The sequence below is a fragment of the Patiria miniata genome, unplaced genomic scaffold (genome assembly GCF_015706575.1).
Source record: "Patiria miniata isolate m_02_andy unplaced genomic scaffold, ASM1570657v1 HiC_scaffold_27, whole genome shotgun sequence".
Lineage (NCBI taxonomy): Eukaryota > Metazoa > Echinodermata > Asteroidea > Valvatida > Asterinidae > Patiria > Patiria miniata.
This window is the reverse complement of record NW_024037066.1, coordinates 5105422-5130684: the sequence shown is the minus strand read 5'-3', so window position 1 is coordinate 5130684 and position 25263 is coordinate 5105422. Positions and strand designations below refer to the sequence as shown.

The window sequence follows — 25263 nt, the reverse complement described above, 5'->3', positions numbered from 1 at the left end:
CTATTAACACGATACGTGTTTACCACAGGTTATGTAAAATATGACAGAAACTGAAACAGTTGAAAATGCTGCTTCATGTTATGGTTGACAACTTGGCATGCTTTAAGGGAGTCAAAGCAGAATTAAGCAATTGGTGTGTGTTTTTGTTTAGAGCGAAGGGCCTGTATTACACGTGCGTCTCAATTTCTTTGCCAAGTGAATGAGAGGTCGGTCGGCCATCGATTTCTTGGCCCTCTCTGTCCCACAATCTAAGCACTGACCTCTGTCAAACGGCAGCGCCAAGCCTGCAAAACATCTGCGTCCATCCACGCTTTGACCTACTATATGCTCGAGTCAGGTCACCCCTCCCTCAACCCCAACCCCCCTTCTTTCCCCCCCCCCCCCTTCCTCCCGCTAATAACGCCAGATGTCACTCTCTCCGAGCAAAAGCCGACTCCATCGAGCGTCGCTCTGTGCGCAGATCAATACCCCGTTAATCACAATGCGCGTGTGGGGCGGTGTTTGTGCCGGGGTATTAGACCGTGAAGTGATGAAGGTGTCGCCAATCTCGTCTAGCTGGACATCCGAGAGTAAACTCATCGACGCACTGGACTCAGCAAACCTGTGACGTGGGAAATCTGAAGAAAAAAATGAAGACATCTACGTTCATGCCATCAATTAATATCTTTTTTCTCTCTTGCTGTAAGTCTTGTCCACACTCTAACGTCACTGATGGAAAAGTGAATTGTTGCCCAACACTTGAGTTAAACTTTGAGCACCACAAAATGTCTTTCACACTGTAACAGTTCTGCTTTTGACTTTTTTGTCAACATGGGATTACAGCATGTGATTTTAGCATTGGCCAACATAAAACCTCACATCCCCTCCCTCTCAAAAATCACATCCAAAAATTATTTAAACAATTTTGCTGGATAGCTCTGTTGAACACTAGTGATACAGTGTTGCAAGGGCTACGTGCGCGAACAAGAGAGGCCACTTTATGACCACTTTTGAGAGCTCCGGGAAGGGGGGTGGGTTGGGGGGGATGACGCACACTATGTATGCATAATGGTTCACGGGCGTATGGTGCGAAGTACGCGTGACTAATTCTATTCTGAATGTACACAAAGCTATAACATCTTTGCGTGAGCATCAGGCGTCGTCGGCAATGCCCAATGTCTCTCCGGTCTAAGTAGTCACCCCCAACTCTCCCTTTCGCACCATTGAGGGATACTTGGAGCCGATCGATCAGTTCTTACATCTCAGCAAATGACTGATGCATGACCTAAATGACTGCAGTTGTAGAGAAAAAAAAGTTAAAAACAACCTTGTCAACTGGAAGGTCAAGACACATAAGGACATCCAAGGAAATTGCCTAGCAAGATGACTGAAGGACAGGAATTGCTTCAGATGGAGAAAGAAAAAAACGTAGAGGTTCATGTTGTCAGAAGATAAGAGAGAAGAGCACTGGCTACATAGGAGTATTGTTTCAGCTGCCTATGATGGATTTAGATCAAGGCAAACACGGCTCATACAATGTATGTCAGGAGTCAATTTCACTCAAATGCTTAGCGTGTGATATGTTTGCTTATTCAGGGAACAATATTTGACCGGCAAAGCGTATGGCTTGTCAGCCAGATTTTCTTGTCATGTATTTTTCAGCCTCCGGAAAGAAGAAGCAAACATCACACAGGGAATTAATGGAAATGTAACAGTAAAAACGGGCAGGAAGTGACATAAAATAGGGGTTCTGGGTTTGTTTTGTGTGTGTGTGGTGGGGGGGGGGTAATTTCCAGAACCAGAGAGCAGGATTTTGATTTCTCACCCCTCGCCATCCCCTTGAAAAAAAATCTTAAACCCATTCTTCACCCTCCTAAAATTACACATAGGCACGACAAAACCATTTTTAGATCAAGCCGGAAAGACCTACAGACTACCGCTTAAATCAGAAACAAATTGATAATGAAGAAAGACATTCGCTGTACCACTCAGAAGATTTGCAGGGCCTGGGAGTTTTCTGTTCTGAATCTTCAAGAAAGATTTACAGAGCAATAACTCTAAAGCAGCGCCTGCGTTCCAAGCAAGATTCACTCTCCGTTCATCAGGCGACCCCCTGGCCTGATGACCCACATTTAGAAACCAGCAACATGCGACTGGATTTCATCCATTTAATCCTTCGTCCTCCCTCGCCTCAGCACAAGGGGATGTATTTTATTCGCAGGGGGGTAATGACAGTTTATTCCGTCAGCTGCTTGTCCCCCCCCCCCCCCTCTACTCCCCGCAGTGGCATAAATGTAACTGCAACACTAATAATACCTGGGGTAGTATCAACTGAAGAAGTGTTTGATGGAGTTTATATCTATAGGGGTGGAGCCAGTGGCATTTGGACAGGTGTCTCGTTTAGAAGCAATTTTGGAGTTGATTGTTTTTCCTTTGCGGTGCGTTGTGCATTTAGCTGTTCTACTTGGGGGAGTCTTCCCTGCTTTCAAAAACTATTTCCTTCATTCTATAACCCTCTGTCTGTTTAAAGGCAACTGGTTCTGTTTGAATTGGATGTATTTGGTTCTGTCAAAAGTTCGGCCCGCCGCTTGTTCAGGAAATCTGTACTCATTTTGCTGAGCTTTCAACGATACAACACTCTTAATACACTTGTTAATTAACGAGACGCGAGTAGCTGGCAGTGGGGTCCTGGTGCTGCCAGTGAATGACGTAGACAGTTTGTAATCCCGACGGCGCAGATCGATTACCGACAGCAGGCTGCAAAGAAAAGCTGCGATACATTGTAGGCGACATCCTCAATGTGTCTTAATTTGAGCTTGACTAGGGAACCATTCATTATTAAGCACTTAAGTCTAGCATCTCTTTTACGTCTCCTTCTAATGGGGTTTCTCTCCTCAGCTCACTTATACTCATTGCTCCCTGAAATCAAGTCCCTTTCGTACAAGACACACATTGATCTGTGAACTGACATTGTGTGTTTCATCTCTCCCACCCCCAAACATCTCAGACCTGCCCCTCCTGCTTCTCTTTTCTATACCAATCTGTATGTGTGCCACAAAAATATTACTTTCCTGGGTGCCAATGAGTTAATTCTAAGGTTCACTGCATTTTTAAACTAGTCTCATTGTTTTCTTTAAAGATACATCTATCAAAATGACTTCCAGTTGTAAGAGAGTCATTTATCTGCTGTTTCAATGAAAGGAGACAAGCTAGGAAAAAAAATCGCCTCCAGATTGTTCAAAGGAATTTCCATTTGCCATCAATTTCCTTTTTTGTTTCCTTATCCTTTGCATCATTTGCCAAGTTCGGAATGGGAGCAAGGGGCTGGCTAAGGCGGCAAATATTAGGATCGCCGTAGAGGTGATGGTACTTAATGTATCAGCGGTCGTGATTGAGAGTATCACCTGTTCCCAGAAGGCACTGGGGCTTCAGAAGCATCCCCCACCTCTGCATTCTTACGTTGTCCCTTGTGTCGTGGTCATCATTTATCAGACACATTTTTGATGTTTGTATAGTTTTATTTTCAGGATTTGTGGGACATCACCTGGAGTCCAAGGTAGTGATAAATTTGCAAAGGGCAGGAGTACGTGCACGTCCAAACAAAGTGTTTCAAATTAGTTATTGCCTCTGTGAACAATCTTCAAGTTTTTCCACCAATTGCTAGGCTCTTCTCACAGGGTAGAATCTTTTGAATGGTTCCAAGATGGTCATTAGTTTGAGATCACTGTTCACTGATTTGATCAAATAAAGTATGAGAAGACGAACATTTTGACATGAAAACTTGGGAACAAGTTGTCTTTTTTGCAGATGCAATGTGATTTTTTACCTTGCAGGAATTGTACACCTTCTGAAGTTTCGATCCTTGGGTAATCTTTCACAGCGTTCCCACAAACATGGGGGCTTTTTCATCTATATTTTTCAGAGGGGTAAAGATAGGTACGCTATCAAAAGGATGGCTAGTCTCCAAAGTACCTTTAATATTTGTGGAAAGACTTTTCAATGTTCTTGGAACAGTGTAGTGACAACTCCCAAAATTGTTGCCTTAGTTTCTCTAGATCTGCCCTCCAAACCTGAGCTACTCACTCTGACTATTACGGGTCAAGAGTTACAGCCTGAAACTGCACTTGTGTTTCATACACGTTTGCTCGTTATGACCAAGTTGCCAAAAGCGTGTTTAAGAACCCATTTGTGGAACTGGAGCAAAGATATTCTATGCTGAGCAATTTTCTGTGCTAGACATCCAGGCCTGTAGGAGGGGGGGGGGGGGGTGCGGCAGGCAAGCAATTGGTCCCCCTACATTTTTTCTTGTGGGTGTGCCCCCTAGCTGGTACTGTGGTGTTCCCCCCCCCCCAATGCCCGGATCTGGCGACTGGGTTGTAGACATGTCCAAGAAATTGGACTGTGATTGTATTTCCCACTTGTCAAGGTATATGTACAAACATGCAATGGCCCATATACAGTGGAAATAAGAAGGATCATTTTCAAGATGAATTTAAAAACCATGTCGGCAGCAAAAAGGGTTCTTGAAGTTGACAAAACTTGGTCTAATAAATAGGCTGTAAACTGATCAGAATTGCAAAATTCTTCAGTCGATACATTTGTTGTTGTCTACTAGGAAGCTTTAGAAGCCATTATCGTTGATGCATGTTACAGGGAAGATCGTATTCAACTTTATTGGGAGGTTGCTGTCCACCGACAATAGACCTGTCGTTTATAAGACCATCTCCTGGTAAATTGAGCGTGCCAAGATTGAGCTAATGTTACACCCCTGAAACGAAGTACAGATACGGTGATGCGTCACGATGAGAGACTTCAGGTCGGTGATAATCACGTCTTCTAGATGACGGTCGGAGACAACAGGGGAAGAAAGATTGGTTACCATGGCAACTATACACATGTTAATTTGCGGGACAGATGGTAACATGCTTGGTTTCATGGCATTCTCCCCGCCCCAATGGTTTGGTACATCGGATCTTTGGATCGTTGGAATTGATCGGAATAAAGCTTATGCAAAGGCTAGCTAGGTAAAGGTTGAATTCTTATTCCTGCTTGGATAAGGATAAAAGTCCCATGTGGACATTGTACACTGTAGAGCTTTAAAAGTAAACCACAATCGATAGTCCCATGTCACTGAGATTGATCGTACTGTTGGTGGGAATGTTCAATGTTTAACATAAATCACAACAATTCTCATGGCTGCTGACTAGCGACCCTCGAACAAGGGCATTGACATAACTGGAAACCGCCAACATAGAGCTGCTGAGGGATAGCTCAGTTCGTAGTGCACCGGAACAGCAATCTGGAGGTCACAGGTTCAAACCACACTCCAGTCAATTTCTTTGTTCAACCTTAAAATAATTAATCACAACATAATGGCATGAGTCTCTATGTTGAGTTCTTTCCCCTGCTAAGAATACGGACAGGAAAGCAAGACCTCTAATGAACATGTAAATAAACCCATGAGTGCCCCCCCCCCCCTTCAGAAAATGGAGGTATAACTTCACAAACCCTACTACGTACTACGACAACCTTGCATATTTCTATGCATCTGTAGGGGATTGTTATTGAAAAAGGAAGTTGCAAATCCATCATTCCAAAACAACAAAGAAGTCTAATTAATCAACCTATTCATAATTAGTAGTCATTGATATAGTGAGGTCGCCATCTTGTTTTCATGTCTAACGAGTCTTAATTAACTATTTTCCTGCATTCTTACGTTGTTTGGCAGCATTTCGTAAATGTGTTTTGCCCAAAATATAATAACAAGCCAATTTTTCAAATTCTTTTGATTGATGATCTGATTAATCACAAATCAGCTTTTTTTTAAATTTTGGTCCATACGCAAAATAAATCAGAAGTACATGTAGGTTCCTTGTTAACTTGGATAATTACCTCGCCCTGTCACAGCAAACAGACAAATTAGCCCACAATGGGAAAAGTTAGTACCATACACTACAAACTCTTACAGTTTTTATGAACTAGAACAACTTTAATTTTTGGTTGAGAATAAATTTGCATGCACTGCTGGGGAAAACAAATTGTTGGTTGTTGTGTTATCTGCTCTGACGTCCATGTTTCTGACGTCTGACGTCCATGTTTAATTTCTCTCAGCAATTTTGTTTTTGTAAATTTGTTTTATTTGCTCAAGTCCGCACCTGGCTATCGTTGATTCGTGGTGACACCTGCGTAATGTATCACCAAGGCCAGCCTCGCAAAATTCGTTGCATAATTCCCAGAAATTTCAGTCACTCCGAGCATGTTGAAACTCTGGCCCATGGGAGGTTGCGTCCGGTACGGAACTATTAATAAACAGTGGCAGATGTCACCAGTATAGCCACTCACTTTAATACTCGGAACTTCCTCAGAGAACACCATTTTCTTTCTTCACTTTTTCTTTTTCGTTACTTCTGACGATACTAAATCGGTCGCCATAAATCACAAGTAATGTGTAACCTGATAGCATAAGCGCAGTGGCGTGATTGCCGTTAGAAGCATTAATTGCAGAAAGTTGCTTGAAAACATGACGTTCCCTGGGACATGCCAGCATTCCTGTAACTCGTCTCCGTTAACGAGCTTGCAGAATGAACAAATTGCACCGCCAGACGCGAGGGAGTTGAGGGTTTATTTTAGGAGACGCCCGACTGATTGTGTAACCCTCTATAAGTGATCGTCAAAGTGGTTTATAATCAAGTGCACCACGTTTTTTCAAATTTTAGAGTTGGATGTTTCCAGCAAAATGGATGTTCTCCAAAGACAAAAGTTTTTTTTTATCCTGTCACATTATTCTCCACTGGTTAGTGAACAGAAGATGAAATTTAGGACACAGTAAATAACACTACGAAACTACTAGAAAACAGAAAAGAAACTTTTCAAAAGAGTCTGGTGAACAGTTAAAGTGAAATGTGAAAAACAAAATAAAGATTCGTTACATTTATTTGTTTTTCACGTTTACGCAGAGTTCACAAAGAACAAAATGGCTATCAAGTTTTGAGGAGGGACGTTGGTTCACTCTTTTGTGCCTGCTGAGGTTTACAATGCCCAGGAATCTTTGCGATAAGAAACGTTACCACTCATGCAATTTCCTGAAATTCATAAATTTGCTCATCCAATCTTGGATGGGTCCCGCCATGTCAAACCTGATTACTTTGTTGTATCAGAACTAAACCTCCTGAAGCACTGTCATAACAAATATTTATGTAAGAAATACAAGATGGCCGCAGGCTATAATCAGGCACGGCAACAGACTGGAATGACAAAGATACCCTAGGTAATTCCAATTAGAGTTCCGGGCATACCTTTTTCTCTCCCACCCCCCTTCCTTCTCCCCACCGCCACCATCAACAAGACTAGGGATGGTGAGCCGTGGTTACCGCATTTTCATCATCTGGTCACCGTGGCGATAGGGGAGGGTCAGATTGTAAGAATGCTGGTTAGAGATCCCTACCGAGAGGTTGGGGGGGGGGGGTGTCAAGAAAGGCACAAAGAGGAAACAGTAATGAGGGCTTATGGGAGGAATGCTGCTGGCCTGGCTTAAGGACGTTGCAATATTTATTTCGGGTCTTGAGATCGAGGAAGATAGAGTTTCTAACCTTGGATTGCTTCCAAACTTCTCTAGCCACTCTTTGTCAGTTTTTACTTCCTTTAAAAACTTGGCAGATTTTAAACTTGAATAGCGTGGCATCAGCTGCCTATTTGAATGGCAATGGAGCCAGCCAAAAATAGACAATAAAAATATTTGCTGCATTGCATCGCGGGACTATTCATACTCAAGTACATAAACTTCATAGACAGACTTTCATTTATAAAAGTTTGTCTGGAAATGACCACGAAAGAAATGTGACACCCTCCACAGCACAAACCAATCAGAAGTCAGAGGGCCATATTTTAAGATACAGCCTGTATTAGGCCCCCAAAAAAATATTCGGTCTCTGGTCAGACCAAAGTTCCGGAATTGACGTGGCGACGCGGCTTTTTTTTTTTTTTTTCTTCAAGCTTGGATTGTACAGACATGGTGGGGTACTATTTTGCTTTTTTGGTGTCCTCATGTACATTGGTGTCCTTCATAATTTGCTTTGGTGCTCTCGATCATTTGCCGTGGTGCAATTTCCCATTCCTTGGTGCTCTTTGGTAAAAAAAAATGAGGAGGTGCGGCAGTAGAGGGCGCTGTTGGAGCTACTGCGGAACATTTTGGGAAAAAAAAAGATTGACGCGCATGATTAAAATCGACGCGCGCGCCGACCAGAGACCGACTTATTTTTTTTTGGCCTTACATAGAATATTGATGAACATTGTGCACATAAATTCAGACAAGTGATTATTGTACACTCTAACTTTCATTCTGAATGCTTTTAAAGAAATGTGCATTGCTGAGGAATTCACATTTCTCGAGTTTTAAAACTCCAAGGCCCGAAAATAGGGAATTGTAAATACCTATAACTCCATCAGATTTTGTCAAATTCCCATAGTTTATACATCATTGGAAAGCTTATTCAGTGTCCTTTCCAATCGTCCCAGTTTTCTAAAACAGGTTCAGTGACTGGTGTTGTGCTGGAGGGTGGTGGTAAGATGAATCAGACAAGATTTTTTTTTTTAAATGGAGGGAGGGCTTGATACTATCACACAACAGGAGGCGCTATTTATTTCTGATAATCAAATGTATGTAATAACGTAGTTATGTGTTTACACTTGTTCCGGTCTGTTTTTTCCCCTCATGATATTACCATAAATTTTAGCTTTAAAACCTGACTTTGGTGCTTTTATCTATCTCTTTTTTCATTACTTAGTTTTTATTTTATGTATTTATTCATCGCTTAGGGGTAGTGAACCCCTTAAAGGGAGTGTACAACATTTGCTTTTGCTGCAATTTTCAGCTCGGCTGACCAGGTCGGCTGACCAGCATTGGAAAAATACAGTTTTTCTTGATAATGTCAGCACACCAGGAGCCACGATTTTAAAGGATGCTTTAGACTGTCAGTCCCTAACAATTCAGTAAGGTATTTCGTGATAATTTGATCATCTCGTTTTTTGATGTTTGCAAATGTTGTATTTTCCCTTTAACCCAGCTCAATCTCTGCGCCACTCATTTAGGGTTTTGAGCCTTTGTTTTAAGATCTGGTTAAAAAGATAGCATATCCAGCAACTTGTTTATTGCTTGATTGATCTGATCCCCGGTTTGATAACGTCGTTGCTTACTTGGCTGCGCACTTGATGCCCAACCTGTCGTCTGTCATCCATCTGCTTAAACGATTGTATTGGTCGACACTGACTCGCTTCCGTAGTCCGTTGGCCAGAAGATGGATTTGCAGGATCGTTTGTTATTGCCTGAAGTTGATTTATTGTCTTGGTTTGTTTGGGAAATTGCACCCGTCTCCGTGTGTAATTTGTTTCTTAGTAGATTGGTTGGAGTGTCAATTTTGTTTCAATTCATTTGGGGGGGGGGGGGGGGGGGGATGCAGTTAGGCAATAACGTTTGGTTGCCAATTGGTTGACCATGTCTTATTATCAAATTGCTTTGATTGACCTAATATTGATGACAAAGCTAATAAACTAGTTCAGTTTATTAGCTATGCCATCAGCTAAGTCAATTTATTAGAAACTAAGTTACGTTTTAAAGTCCAACAGAGTGCAATGAAAATGCAGTCTGACGTGCAAAGGTCAGTCAAATAATCGATCAGAAAATGGATTTATTGATAAGCAGAAATGAAGGGTTTTATTAAATATAAGATTTACTGGAGTGCCTGCATTTTTGAATCAAAGTCTGAAAAGGAAAAAAACAATCTTTCGTCGGGCTTGAGGGAGACGGAGGTGAAGGTCGACAGTGACAAGAGCTTTAGGCCCCCCAAAAAAAGTCTCCGGTTTCTGGTATGGAGCTTGCCCAAAAAGTGGTGCGGCGACGCGGCTTTTTTTTTTTTTTTTTTACCTGATTTTTTGCTTCAAATGTCGGCTGATGACTGCAAATGGTGCCCGACTAAACTTAGTGCAAATATATGGGAGTCCAGAGAGGCCACATCAAGCTTATTCTCGACCATAACCCAATCTAAAAACACGTTAAAATTGTGCAGCAGCAGGATTCCAGTCTAACCAGTGAGTTTGGCGGTTTTGAGACATCATCTTTCATTGGAAAAAAAACGTTTTCATTTTGCCGACGCGCATGGCTACGGCGACACGCGCGCATACCAGAAACCGGAGACTTGTTTTTTTGGCCTTAATTAACAATGATTACCTGCGTGACATGCATGCTTTGAATGCCGCAATGAGGGATGGTTTAATGTGTGACAGTGATGCAGCAGGTGTGAATTTTTATTTTTTAACTTGGTGCGTGGTCTGGCAAGCACATTTCAAGGTAGCTTTGTTGAAGCTGCCTGTCGGAAAGGCACTTTGGAATTCCGTGAACAGGAATATGATTATCAATGCCTTTAGGAATGATCTTCAAAAAGTATTTTTGGGGGGGAGGGAGAGTATGGGACGGGGATGGGAACAAAAGTGACTCAAAAGTGACCCTGGATATCACGGGCAATGTTTCATTCATTAACTTCTTCAGATCATAAAGCTATTTGGATGTCACCTGAAAATCTGTAAAAAAAAAAAAAAGAAACTGCATTTGGTACTAGAAGGCATTCAGCAAAGATTTTTGCCAGGGGTTCCCCCCCTCTCCCTCCCCCCCCCTCTCCCTCCCTCCCCCCCCCCCTCTCCCTCCCTCCCCCCCTCCCCCCCTCTCCCTCCCTCTCCCCCCCCCCCCCCGAAAGTTACTTACTGACTTATTCAACCTTTTCTTCACTAAAACAAAAACTCATTACAATAATGTTCACGTCAAAGCAGATCTCTGTATCTTGTATTATCTTTTGAGGCCACAACCTCAGTGATATGCAGATGGTCAGTTTGGTCATAGTTCATCTTTTAACGAAAGCGGTCAATGAACTTCCAGTTGACCCGTACAGTCCTGCCCTACAAACTGCCCATCAGGGCTTCCGTATCTAAAACCTTATATGGCTGCGGCCGTAGCCCCTTTAATTTTTCGTACATTCCTCGCTGGTCGTTGGTCAGTCAGAGTCCTAGTCTTTAAACAATTTGATACGTGCATCTTCTCGCTGGACAAATGCTCTGGCAAATGACTTCGGACAGTTCAGGAAATTTCCCCCAAATTGAAAAATATTTCACCACTGCTTGGCTCCTTGATTTATTTGAGGCTGGGAAGCTTGGCGGAAGCGACACACCATGGTCAAGTTTGGTAAACAAATGAATCCCCGGCAGACAGCTTGAATGTTGACAGTTTCCCTGGAGCTGAAGAAAGCCAGTGATCGCTGAATAGTTCTGTGGCCCCAGTGCATTGACTTGTGGAATTTTTTTCCCCCCAGAGGTGTCATGTTTGGAAGAGAAAACTCCAGGATTTGGAATTAACAAAAACTGTTATTGCCATTTTGTCTTTTTCTTTGTAGACCTCTGATGAGTACGAAGTTCGCATCAGCGATGCCCTGAACGTGTCCAATCCCACCCAAGTGTCCGGCTACCCCGAGAGCCCACTGGCATACGATGCTATATGGTCTATAGCACTGGCCCTTAACCAGTAAGAACTAATTATTTGTCACCTTAGCTGAAAATTTATTTATGACACAAACTATTTATTGGGCTAGTCACAAGGATCGTCTATTGTTGGCAAAAGTGATTTCAAAACACAAGAAAGTGTAGTAGGTATACAGTGTGTTTCATAATGTTTTTCATAATCTTGATAGTATTATTACCCTGGATTGTTGAACTGATAAAATGGTTTATGATTTGTCATATTTTGGGGTTAAAATATGGCCAGAATGGCGCCGAAGCCCTAAATTCATGTTGAAACTTAAATTAATTATGAAATTGATAATAGAAATTGACTAGAGCAGGGTTTGAACCTGCGACCTCTGGAATACCATACCGGTGCTCTCCCAACTTAGCCATCTTGCTCTATTATGGCAATTTCCAGATTTGTCAATGTTTTTGTGTTTTTTGAGGCAAAATTAAATTGTGACCCTTTAATGGGAAAGTTACCAAAGCTATGGTTTTTTGGGTAACAGGCTTTAAAAAAATTATACACAATTGAAATTTTTGAACTGTCAAATGCTTTCACGCAAATAATGTCCACACCAAGATCTCAAGCAGAATTGAAAAGAATGAAAAGAAAGAACTGAATTATGAAATATGAAAATTTGAATATGAAAATACAATTTGGGACTTTTGGTGATGTTCTTTACTGTAGAATCATTTTGGTGTAGCCCTTTTGTTTTAATCTTCCCCTGTGTATTTTTATCATTGCAGAACTGCCAATAGGCTTGCTGACCGTGGATTGAAGTTAGAGAATTACACTTACGGTAACTTGGAGATTGCGGATGAGATCTTCAATGCGCTCAACACCACCAACTTTCCTGGACTTTCAGTAAGTAGGAGGGGGAAAATTACCATTCGGGACTCATCACTTGGGAAGGGCTGTCACCAAACCATTTTGAGAATTAGAGTTTTTATTTTTGGACATTGATTCTTAACTTTCTGTGAAGCTGATTAATAATTACTAAGTTGAACAAAGAAATTGTCTGAAGCAGGGTTTGAAATTGTCTGAATATCATCCATTGGTCAACGGAGCCTGCATTTTATCTCTGCAACAACATCTGATATATGTGTGCAATGCAAATTTATGCGATCCCACGTGCTGGCCAATCAGAGTCGACTTTGGAAACTGTGACGTCGTCTAGTGCTGAAATGTGAATTAACCTTTTGATTGGTCAATTCGCTGCCCTGTTTTAATACAATAATGAGTTATGGAAGACCCGATAGAAGGCGCCTGCTCAATGGTCGGAATCTGGAGGTCAAGACGCAGTTGTTTCGCATAATTAATCACCGGATCTGCACGCATATCATAGACGCTTGTGTGCAAGCGGATGTTTCATACACTAGGTTCGAACCTGCAACCTCTGGAGTAACGTACCAGTGCTCTACCAACGAACCTAATAGCATGAAAAAAAATTGGCAACCTTCAGTGTATTTTATAGTGGAAACCGCATAGATATTGTTATTGTTTCATCATTATTAAGAGCAGATTCTGCACCTGAGCTTAGCATGCTTTTTGCTATGCTCACGTCTTGTGTGCGTAGGCCTCAACGAAATGGCAGAATGTCCATTAGCAAAAAGTACTCACGCTTGGACTGAGAAGAAGATGGCATATCTACTTATCTTTCTCTTTTTTATTTGCTTCAGTTGTAAGTAACATTAATGGGAACAGACACTCTTAAAGGTACTTGGTGAAAAGGATACCAAGTTTCACATTACTAAATCGAATGCGTTAACACCGTGTAGCCTCTCTAGTCTAGGACATTAGTCAGTCTGAGCATGTGTAAAACTATTGGCCTCTTCTTGAAAAAAAAGAAGGTCGGCCCTAAAGTGCAATATGATACCAAGGGGTCGTGGAAGCAGTCTTGGAGACTGCTGGATCATATATCAACGGGAAAAAATGTAAGCAAACTCCCAGCAAAGTGACGGAAGAGACTGAGAACTCTTTAATCACACAAGCTGTGAAACCGATCTGAATAATTGATGGATGTTCCCCACTAGAGAACGGTGAAAAATTTAGGTGGAAATAATTTCATTGAGCTGTGTTGGAAACGTCACACATTGTCGTCGGTCATTAAAACAGATTTCTTATTTAAATAACTCGGTGATGAATTGATTTCTAGGTCATGTTCAGACGTTTTGGATTTTTTTAGAACTATTAGAAATTTGTCAGAAATATGGCCACCCAAAATATGCAATGAATTGTAAGAGCTCCAGGTTGCACTTAAAAAGCACATATATCCCCCACTTTTTGACCAGGGGGGGATGGGCTATTGAATATTCCCCCCCCCCCTTTTATTAGAAAAAAATGCAGATTTTGAGGTATTTTCCCAAACGTCCCAACAACTAAAATGTGTTCAATAGCACTGAACAGTGGAAAAACAAAGTACAAAAGCTAGAAAAATGTAAGCGCGAGTATACATTTTGATATACAGCTTTATCCTAAAGAATGCCCCTGGTATAATGTGGTGTCCAGGCCCCCCCCCCCCCCCCCCATGCATTTCGAATTTCCACGGCCGGGCAATTTTAGGATTTTGGTCATCCCCATCCCCCCCCCCCCCCCCCCCCCCACTCGCCGGCACAGATTTACGCCACTGAATTTGGCACAGCTGCGATGAATCGTCCGGAGAAATCCATCCCCACTTTGCCCTAAAAATTGCCGTCCTGTCTGAAAGACGATACCAAATCAACCTATATTGGGTTTCACATGAGAGACTGGGTATCATTGACACGGGGATCTGGTTTGGGGGAGGGGATTGAAAGCCAAGAAAAGAAAGAACTGGCGCCCGGAGGGGTGGGAATGTTTTAACCACAAGGAGACGGCGCTGAGGCACGTGTCTGCATGCGTAACTTGGGTTTAATACGGGCTTCATAGCTGCTCGCGATTCAATCCAGCCTTTGGGGGAAGAAATCGTGTAAATTATCTAGATCGTATTTCATCACGCTGATGCTTTTTGTAAAGACTTCTGTGGAGTGTTTATGGGTCAGGCCAATTTTTTTTATACAAGGTTTTTGAAATTGTGGTAAAAGTGAAGATAGATTTGAATGACACAGTTTTTATATCATTCTTACAGATGCGATGAAAAAGTAACTTTCAATCAAATTCTAAAATTCTAGACAACTATAAATAAATAATTTCAGATAACTCTTTATTGCCATTTATACCACAGATTACTAAACAATTTAAAAAGAAACTGTAAAAACCTGACTATTTTAAGGATCCCTAAAACACAGACCAGACACTGAAATGCCATTGTAGACCCATCCCGTTCACCCCTAAGCGTGCCCATCACAAACGCCAATAAAAAGTATGTCCGGATGATCTCAGGACATCCGTCGCATGGGCACTGTACAGAATCAAATCAAGTAATCGTATCGATGCATTCGTTGAGAGGTGACGCACTGACTCGGTATTGATGAATTAGGCAACGAACGGTCACTTCCCCAAGAATTCCCTCTTTTTTTTCTCTCTCTCTCTCTTTCTCCTCTGCTTTAACATACCCGTTGAGAGAATTGTCAGCAGGGACTAGCGCTATAACACGACACACAAACGTGACCACACATCCTCGTAAATCAGTGCCGGGAGCCAGCACTATAAGAAATAAAAAAGTAATAAAATGCCCTTCTAGCGGTGTGTCGGAGCGCAGCCGAGCAGAGACCGTTATTAAACTGAAAACTCTCCTGTGTACAGCCCCCGCGCTGCCTTTTTTCCTGATCCATGCCGAGAGGTTGACCAGCCTTAATCCCACCTTTGAGCCCCTGAGCCATGTTCTGCTGTCCCCCATGGGATTAAGTCGGATTAATTCTAGCTTGAAAGGGGAGCTTCTCTTTTCCTTTTTCTTTTTTTTTCTTCAGTCTGAAAATGTTGGGTCTTCATTCTGCCCTGGCAATATCTCTGTCTCTCTCTCTCTCTCGCTTTTTTTATCAAGGCGAAATTGCGATGAGTTAAGAAGGCAGTAATCTTGGGGATTTTCGAACAAGTGCGTTGGACTCTTATTAAGGTCACTTGTAGTCATTGTTGAGGGGGGGGGGGAATGATAAAAGTCCTCCGGGCAAAAAGGACTGGACTTTGGAATTTTGCTTTTGAGTATAGATATACAGTTGCCAGAATGATCATTGGGAATAGAGTATGCAATTGTTGTTGTTTTTTTAAGAATATATTCTGATAATTGTCTAGAGTTCCTTATTCAAGTATTGCATTTGATTCATCCAAATGTGAAAAAGGTGGCTGGTTTGTATTATTTTTTTTGTTTTTTGTTTTTTGGATGAAGTCTGATAGTCTGAATTGTTCAGGATATTTCTATAATTCACATATTTTGCTCTTTTTGTTATAGGGTCAGGTGGCATTCACAGCAACAGGAGACCGTGTGACGAGAACGCAAATTGAACAGATGATAGGTATGTTTATGAAGAGCTTTTAGACCCATTTCAGTCAGTGAGTTAAAGTTGTGTTCCCGTGCTCTTCATCAAAATCAAATTGTTTTTTCTATTAATAAATGTTCAACTTGTATGTTTTATTTCAACAAAAAAATCCTCACTTTTCTCCTCTCTTGGATGTCTGCAAACCTCTGAAAAAAAAAAGCTGTTTGTTTTGGGCACAAACAGATCCGCTTTGCGGGCAGACTGGTTCCCGTTCCGTAAGTTAACCATACTGACTGTGGAGCGGGTACCAGCCTACCCCGCGAGAACGGAATTATTGTCTGGCAGCCAATTCAAATTTGTAAAGTAATAATTCAGTCACTAAACATGGGCTAATTTTTTTCGGTCGATGGCTCATTCAAAAGTGAATAACTTTATGTACAGCTAGAAAAATAGCAATTTAGAAAAGGAATCTATGTATTTGGGATGAAACTTAAAAACAAGATGGGGAATGCATCTGTAAAGGTTCCATGCATGGGTCTAAGAAAAAGTAGAGAAATTATTGAAATAAGGTAAACATTTGACAACTCATTTCTGTTGCAGATGGAAAGTATCATAAGATTGCTTACTATGACTCCCTGCAAGATAACTTGACGTGGCTTGTTCCAGTGGAATGGTGGGGTAAGAACACAAGATATGTCATTAACCCTAAAAGGGCCGGGTTATTTTGACCATCTCTCAGCCGGGGGGGGGGGGGGGGGGGGATTCCCCCTAAGATCTCAGCCATCGAGTGATGACAAATTTTGAAACTTGGTACATGCATAGAACATTTTATCATGAACATACCCAAGAAATCTCATGACTATAGGTCAAAGGGTTTCGGAATTATGGCTAATTAATTTTTCATATGTACAAATGGTAATTCTGCTCTGTGTACACGACATATATGGGAAAATTCAGTTTTCACCGAAAAATTTCGCTGCGAAGAAGTTGTGCAGTCAAAAGGTAGTTGGTACGTTTTAGGTATTCCATCAACTTTTTCACCAGGGATTCTGTGCATAACCACATATGCCGTCATCAGTGAAAAAACAAATTGTTGATGTTAGCAATACCCGTTTCACAATCCTTTACAGTTCCCACAATGCACTAATCAGGTTGCCAATGTGACATGACCAAAACACCCCCCCCCCCCCCCAACGTAATCTCTGGCACCTACATGCATTCTAAATGTACTCCTAAAGATACACATCTAGAGATGTGTATCTCTAAACCAAAAACAAAAAAGAAGCTTTTACACTTAACTGATACATGGGCTCTCCCTTCCGGGTCTTGGTTGTAAAACTAGGTCTCACAGGTCAAAACTTTGCTTTACTGGGCTCTGATTTATTGTTTGATTAAATTACAAAATAAATTGAATGAGCGATTTTTCCCCTGTGGAACATTAGCCATCATTCTAGGGTGGAGCAGATGGTGTATTCAGATGTCCATTTCATTTAGAATTCCACCTCCAAAATGTAAATTATGTGGGTTTTTTTTGTTTTCTTGCCTCAATTTAAATGAATGATAATATAGACACAAATTTTTTCTTTTTTTTCTTTTTCTTTTTTTCTAAATAATATCATGTTTGAAAAAACAAACAATTTTCATTTAAGATTATTTGACAGCAAGACTGAGAGTTTATGTACCTTTTTATTGCCGCAGAAAACCAGATTGTCTTTTTTTAAGTTTACAGTTGACAGTTGACAGTTTTGCAATTGTTGAGATTCTAGATGACAGACGTACACGTAGATACACAGACAAACTAAGACAGAGAGAAGATGGGGTGACAAACAGGGAGAGACTAGGGGTGGCAAACGGTTGGACAGACAGAAACACACACAGGGCAATTGTTAAATAGGAGTGCATTGGGGGAAAATGAAGAGCACTTTTTATTGACTTTGCCCTGTGCTCAACAGCTGTCCGTGGCCCGAACCCATCCTAGCATAATGCAATTTGTATCGACTGTCGTATCTTGCTCCCCCTTCTACTTTGCCAAGATCCATTCTTGGTTTGTACTGGCATGCTTTAAAGAACAACCTCAGCCTGCGGGATTACTGTAGTCGAAAGCTCCTTTCTCCTCAAAAAATAAGACACGGAAAAAAAAGAAACAAAAATAATGTACAAGGGCAACAAAACAGCAGCGTGTTCTTCAAAAAAAAAACCAGCAAAGATTGACATATTGATTCTGTTGGATTTTTAGAAATGAACAAAAAGCAATATTAGGATGAATTTAAACAAACAACTTGCTATTGTGGGTATGGCATTAGTAGTAATGCTGCCTGGGGTTCAAAGATGGCACAGGAGATGGGCCTGAACTTGGATTGCGGGAGATTTTTTTCATAAAAGGTAAAATTCCTGGAGGCGTTCATTGATTTTGTCATTTTATGAGTTTGTAGTCTCTGCAGTAATTGCGTTGTAGACTCGCAATTTGTACAAACTGCTGTATTGCAAAGGCCTGAGGAGGGGGGGGGGGGTTGTGGGGTATTGAAATGTCGTGTGATAGGGGACATTGGCCTAGGACAGCTGCGTATTAAGAGTGGTTAATTTTGGGTCTTTAGAGCAGTGAACTTGTCCAGGTTAGAGTTGATAATAAAGAACTGCAACTCTCCATATACATAGGAAACATGAAACATGCAATTTAATGAGAGTTAGTCTTCAGTTTGTTGCCAAATAGCAACCGTAAAGTCTATGTTGAGCCAATATGGCTCATCGGGCGGGTTCTATCTCCGGTTTCCTGCTCAAGAGACAACTAAAAGTATTTCATTTCCCTTGCATGGAACGCCATGGCATCAGCTTACTTCTGAACTATTGCCAGTACCCATTTATACTCCTGGGTGGAGGGAGGCAAGTAATAGGTAGACATGCGGCCTGACCAGGGGCACAACATATGGCCAGCAGCTGGATTCGAACCCCTGACCCTATGATCACGAGTCTCAATGTAGGCAATTTCCGAAGATCAGTCAATCAACTAATTTTAGAAATACAGAGTGCCATAAACAAAATCATGTTTTGAGGTCAAAAGGTTGTACAGGCATTTTCACTGTTTTCTCGAAGAGTGCAATATCCACTGAGCTGAAACTTCAACAGGTTAGGTTTTGAATATTCCTCTGTGGATTTTGAGTGGTGTTATTGTTGGAAACAAACAAAACGCATGAAAAGCAAATGATCCTATATCCCTTTAAGTTAGGGTTCGTAGTAAGATGCTTTCTGATATGCACATCCAGTCTATTTAGAATTGGGTATTTTTTAAGGATACCGCTAGAACTAGGATGACAGAAGGTATGCATAAAAACGTGATATCTCTGGGGGATTTTATTGAGAGGTGATCCATCTTAAAAGCCTACGAGAAAATTAGAATACATGTATGCTCAGAATGTGACTTGGGCGTCGAAGGGAAAAAACTTAAGACTCCCTAGAGGAAAGAATAAATCCATCAGGAGAAATCCATCATCTAGTCAGGCGGGATAGAAAACTGGGGAGAAAATGAAGACCGATGTTTTGGTTGAATGAAGTTTGAAGAGTAGATTCTGTCCTACTTAAGGGACTTGAGGCACCACGGGTTTTGAGGGGTGGGGATGGGCTTTTGCGGATGCCTCTTTAATCCCATGGATTACAATACTTCAAATACCCAACAGCAAATTTTGAGTATTAAAGTGTTTCTTTTTGGGGGGGAGGGGAAGTTCCTGGAAAAAAAATTGTGAAAAAAGATTGTCCATTTTTATTTGAAAGATGTTTTGAATGTGTCTTCTCTTCTTTGGTGACATTTTTAGAATTTAAAGCCACTTGGCTATCAACGGAATGTCACACTGTAAAAAATAATGGTTAAACACTGTTGGGCAATATAATTGTACCCAACATTGGTTTGAAATGACCCAATTTGGTTAAAAAATTCCAACAATTTGGAAGAATTTGCCCAAGAGTTTAACTTGTTGATATGTTGACCAATGTTGGTCTACATATCAACCCATTTTTGCCCAACGTGTTTACAGTGCAAATTAGAGGATTTTTGATGAAATATTTTTGCTTTCAAACATTATGTTCGGAAGAAATACCACATAAGCCCATGACTACAAACTAAAAAGGAACCTTTGCTTGAATGGTATTCGGTCCACCTTTCTGACAGAATTCTACCAATTTGTGCCATATCTTAATATCCATATCCAAATGCATGATGTGCAGGTGAGTATGATCCCTTGATCATGACATTCAATTGAGCACGTATCCCTTAAAAGCATGTAGGAACATTGGTCACTTCCCCGGAAAACATGTACTGATTTAATAAGAAAAACTTGCTCAAAGTTCAGATAGGTCTGGTCCAAAATACCCTGTGAAATTATTCCGCCGGGGATGTTTTCGAACGAAAGAAAAAGAAAAATTGAAGGTGGTTTTAAAAAGTTTGCCCGAAAAAAAATGGCACAGTTGTTCTACGTGCGTTAGCAAAGGAATCCAGTCATGAGACCAAAAATATTGTGCATATGTTTCACGGTTCTTTAAAAAATTATAGTGTCCACTGAGCTGAAACTTCAACAGGTTCGTTGTTAGGCATCCCACTGAAGATTTTGAGCAATTTTGTTGCTTCAAAAAAAAAAAATGCACAAAGAGAATATGATCCTTTTAATAAGTGATCACGTGATCACAGTACACACACGAGACAACCTTCAATAGTGAAACCATTGTGCACGCTATCGTGTAAAGCTACTGCCCCGTGATGGAATATTTGAACAATAGCTAGCGCAATGCTTTCGCCATTGAAGGGGGCCTTCGCGATAAAAATGGTAGCGTGCCCGGATTGGTCCATATCTTTATTACCTATCTGCAGTGGCGTCACCAGACTTTTCAGTCTGGGGGGGCACAGGGGGGGCACCCGCATTTGATGGGGGGGGGCACTTAGGTGGATACGGATCGCCGTCCTGGGGGAGGGGTCTAAGGGGAGGGGGTGCCCCCCTCCCCTTTGGAAAATTTCGCATACGGAGGATGGGCTAGATGCAAAATGGTGCCACATTTGATGCTAAATTCGATCTGAAGATATCTCCAAAAATTGCTATTTTTGAGGTAATGATTTTAACAACGCGCAGAATTTTGCAGAGGATAGGGGGCCCCAGCATTTGATGGGGGGGCACTAGGTTTTCCAGGGGGGGCACGTGCCCCCCCTGGCCCCCCCTTGGCGACGCCACTGCCTATCTGTACAACTGTACCTACCATGTCAACTCCGTACTTGTAAATATTGGCGTTGCACACTGAAAGGCCATTCACCCCACCTGTCCCTGGCTGGCTTGTAGGTCACATGTTCACCCATCCGCCCCGCTCGCATTTTTGGTGAAGCGGAGCCCACGCTCCCATTAAGACAGCCCAGACGTGTTGTGCGCGATCAGAACTTTATTAAAAAAATGAATTGGCAGGTCATGCCGGTGGGCACGGAGAGCAAGAGCCCAGCGCGTCGCTATCAATTATCTCTCCCCTTGTTGGAGCTTCTAAATGCGTTTTTGCACATTTTTTTTAACGGACTGAACATGAATCATGTTTACCCCAGGATGAAGACATTTTTCGAACCCTTTTAGCATTTTATTCACTGAGCATATGTCATGAGATATTATACTAGCCCGATACCAATTTGTGCAATTCTGGCATCTTGAAGTATATTTAAAACATAGTTTAGCTCTTTCTTTAGAGCTGATTCGGTGTTGGTGATGTGAAAGAAAAAAGGCATTAAGACATTCCCGTTTGAATAGATTACCGATCTAAGAAAAAGGTTGGCATTGATGATGTCTGATGGCTCTTTGAGTGTAATAAGCCGGTTAAAGTAGGTGACGAATATCAAACCGGAAAAGTTCTCTTGTCATGTTAAATGGATGATCATGTACGACAAAGTTTTCTCAAATGCACCTGGGAGTACTTTTCTTTACTTTGCAATTCAGCTTTTGCTATTGGTTTGGTGAGTAACCGGCATTTTAAAAGAGAACGTTTTTTAAAGAGAATGCAAAATTAAACAGGCATTAACTTGAGGTTCACCTGGAGGTTTTATGAGGTTTTATGGGGTACCTCAAGGTTGAACCTCCAGTTACGTTTTGTTATATTTTGCATTCTTCCCTTGGCATTCAGTGATGATAATTTTTGCAAGCAAAGCATGCGCTTTGAATAAATCACTTTGGGTTCCGAGAGAGAAGTTGTTGGAAATCCTGATGAAAAAGTGAAAGGTCTCTCACTGGATACTGCGGGACGTCAAACATGACCAAAATCAGTTCCCGTTATAGCCACAGCTCCCCGTATCCCCTTGCAAACATTGCAAGGAGGATGCCAAAATATTGACATGGTGCTCGGAGCAAACATTTGCTCAACATGTGTATGTATGAAAGGGGCTCGTTGGACGGACCGCCTGCTGGCACGCTTGCCCCGGTCGGGCCGACCTGGCCGCCCAGGTTAAACATCTGTCAGTGATGAGGTCCGGAATGTTGGCTGCCCGCCAAGAATAAACACAAACACCTGGTCTGGAAGCTACAACTGAAAACCTCAACCTCAGAAAGGTGGGGGGGGGGGGGGGAGTAAAACGAAAAAAAATAAAATCATGGACATCGTAAGATCACCTTTGTTTAACTTCGGACGTCATATTTTGATGTCTTCGAAATATTTATGGTCATTCTTTGTTTTAATGTTCCGAGGAGAGATTTAGATGAGATTCATGGGAGGTTGGGACTGGAATTGACTTTGGCCAGTTGTTGACCTTCTGTCAGAATCCTGTTGGAAAGGAGATTGTAGTAATGTTATTTATTAGCAATAGAAAATTTCTATAAACTCAGTTAAAAGAATATTAAAACTGAAAAGGATCATTGCCAGCAGTTCATTGGAGGAACTGTTGCAATTTTCAGCCTTATTTGTTACATATTTTATTTACTCCTATTTTTTAATTTTTGTTTTATTTCTTGGAGGATGGGGATGTATGAAAAGCATCCCTGAGAAAATGTGCTCTTGTTTAATTTTTATGAAACCTGGAGTTTACATCATTGGCATTCGGGAGTGCATTGTACAAAGAAGCAGAGTACAAAAAAAAGGACGACCTTCTCCCTTGAGGTCGTCGATAGGCCCCATCTTCAAGGCGTAATGAATACGTAATTGCACGTAATTTGATTTAGTACAATAGCGAGCCGTAATTGCCGTGAACGCAAGGTGAAATGGCCCTGAACATCATTTCATTAGGAGTAACAAGATACGGCATTTCAGAATTTAACAAAAATCTTAAAACACTGATCAGCAATTGTTCACGTGTAGAAGCATTCTTGGTCTGTTCAACGGGAAGATAAGCCAGTTTTGTAATCATTTTATAATCATTAAATTACGATTAGAGCTTGTCTGAAATGAAATTAATTACGGACTGGCAAACCAATTCTACAGTCGTTTCCCAATGTTAGGGTTAAAATCCACATAACAAGATGGACGGCAAGAAAAGCCCCAACGCGATCCCTGTTGATTGATCCACGAATGTCATGAATTATTTCAGCTCTGGAGCTCTGCCGAACCGGTATTCTACCTCAATAATCAAACAGTAATAAAAACAAGGATGGTAGTTACCTATGAACAATAAATATTTCTGAAGAAGCCTGTCCTTTATATGCATATTTTAATAGTGCACAAACACAAACTCTGTAAATCTTTGAACAAGTTTACCTCCGCCATCATTTGCTGATGATTCATTATTTTCAAGGTTGGTTGTCTGGTCGGGCTTTTTTTTTTCTCTCTCTGTTCTCGGGATGTGTTATTTAAGGTTGTCCTCATCCGAAGAGGATGCGGGTGGCTGTAATTGATGGTGAAATATGCTCTTCCTCAATCAAAGACCATTGTGTCCATTGTTGGGTGCAATCGATCACGCCTTCATGACAGCATTGTCACTGACAAAGGATGACCTTTTGCTGCACGATCTATAGCTGCGAATAGAGTCATTGAAGTTTTTTCGAGGAATGGCAGGGCCTGAAGGCTTCCAACGTGAAATTTTCAGTCGCCAAAAGAAAAGCAGGGAAACATGTTTCTGAGGAAAGAAAGTGTTCACATTGAATTGTAATGGGCTGAGCATGGCAGAGAGTGATAAATTTATGTTTTGCAAGGTTTTTTTATAGTCGGCTGCACCCAACAAAATCAATGCTGTGTCATACACAGAGTTCATTAAAACTGCAGAGATGCAGTACAGTATAACTTTGTGATAACGAGCACAGATGGTCTGCAGAAGATTGTTCGAAATAGCGGTCATTCGTTATGGTGATTTTCAATAGGCAATGCTCAGTATAATTCTACAGAAAATGTTCCGCCTAATGGTGGTCATTACAGCATTGTTCATTTTTATTTATAATAATTTTTGGATAATGGAGTGCGTGTATCAAAATCTCTAACCTCCCCTTCCTTTCTCTCTTTTTGCTCCGCCCCTTCAGGAGGAAACGGGCCGCCCAAGGATGGCGTGGACACCAAGCCCCAGTTACGCGTCATCTCTAAGAACCTCTTCATCCCTGTGTGCGTCCTGGCAGGACTGGCCATCATCTTTGCTTGTGTCTGCATCATCTTCAACATGTGCTTCCGACACACTGGGTAAGAAGATAAGTACGGCGGAAATCGAACCCGGAGCCTTTGGATTGCAACTCCAGAGCTTTAAAACCTACAATATTTATAGGGCCACGTGAAACAGATTTCAAGTGAAAACATATTTTTGCACAAATGACCATGGATTGGAGGGGGAAAAGAACGCTGGTGGAGAAAAACTTGACCCCAGCAGGATTCAAACCCTGAGCCATTGAATTGCAACTCCAGAGCTTCACGTACATGTACATGAAACAAATTTCAAATAAAAGCATATTTTGTGCAAATATCCATGAATCGGAAGAAAGCTAACAAACTAACCCTGCTTTAGGGATGCTTGACCCTGGCAGAAATGGAACCCCATGCCTCTAGATTGCCTCTTTAGTGCTTCACCTACAAAGTTAAAAGGGTTACACAAAACAAATTTTGAATTAAAGCATACTTCATACCAATACCCATAAATTGGAAGAAAATGCGACACTTGGGGAGAGATGCTTGACCGTCGGCAGGAATCGATCACTGGCTCTCTGGATTGCCACTCCAGCTCAACACCTACAAAATAACAATCGCCTTGCATTATACCATTTTAGTAGTCAATATTCAATTAAGAGATTCTCCTTGAAATAAAGAACCTCAATTAATGTTTACCATGAGCTTACAACAACTTAACAAGGGGTCATTCCATTAAAAAAGTGGGGGATTATGTGGTGTGCTTTTTGTTTTTTCAACAGTAAAACAAAAATTGACTCGAAG

At 41.4% G+C, this 25263-nt stretch overlaps 1 protein-coding gene across 1 annotated transcript in view; it reads left to right on the top strand.

The window, feature by feature from the left end:
- The window catches only part of LOC119734486 (gamma-aminobutyric acid type B receptor subunit 1-like), a 50753-nt gene that overhangs the window by 14071 nt on the left and 11419 nt on the right, over positions 1-25263 (top strand). Inside the window, exons 5-9 of the mRNA XM_038208016.1 lie at positions 11415-11542; positions 12271-12388; positions 15891-15954; positions 16519-16596; positions 24369-24522. Coding sequence (XP_038063944.1) covers positions 11415-11542; positions 12271-12388; positions 15891-15954; positions 16519-16596; positions 24369-24522 — 542 coding nt within the window. The remainder of the gene's footprint in view (positions 1-11414; positions 11543-12270; positions 12389-15890; positions 15955-16518; positions 16597-24368; positions 24523-25263) is intronic.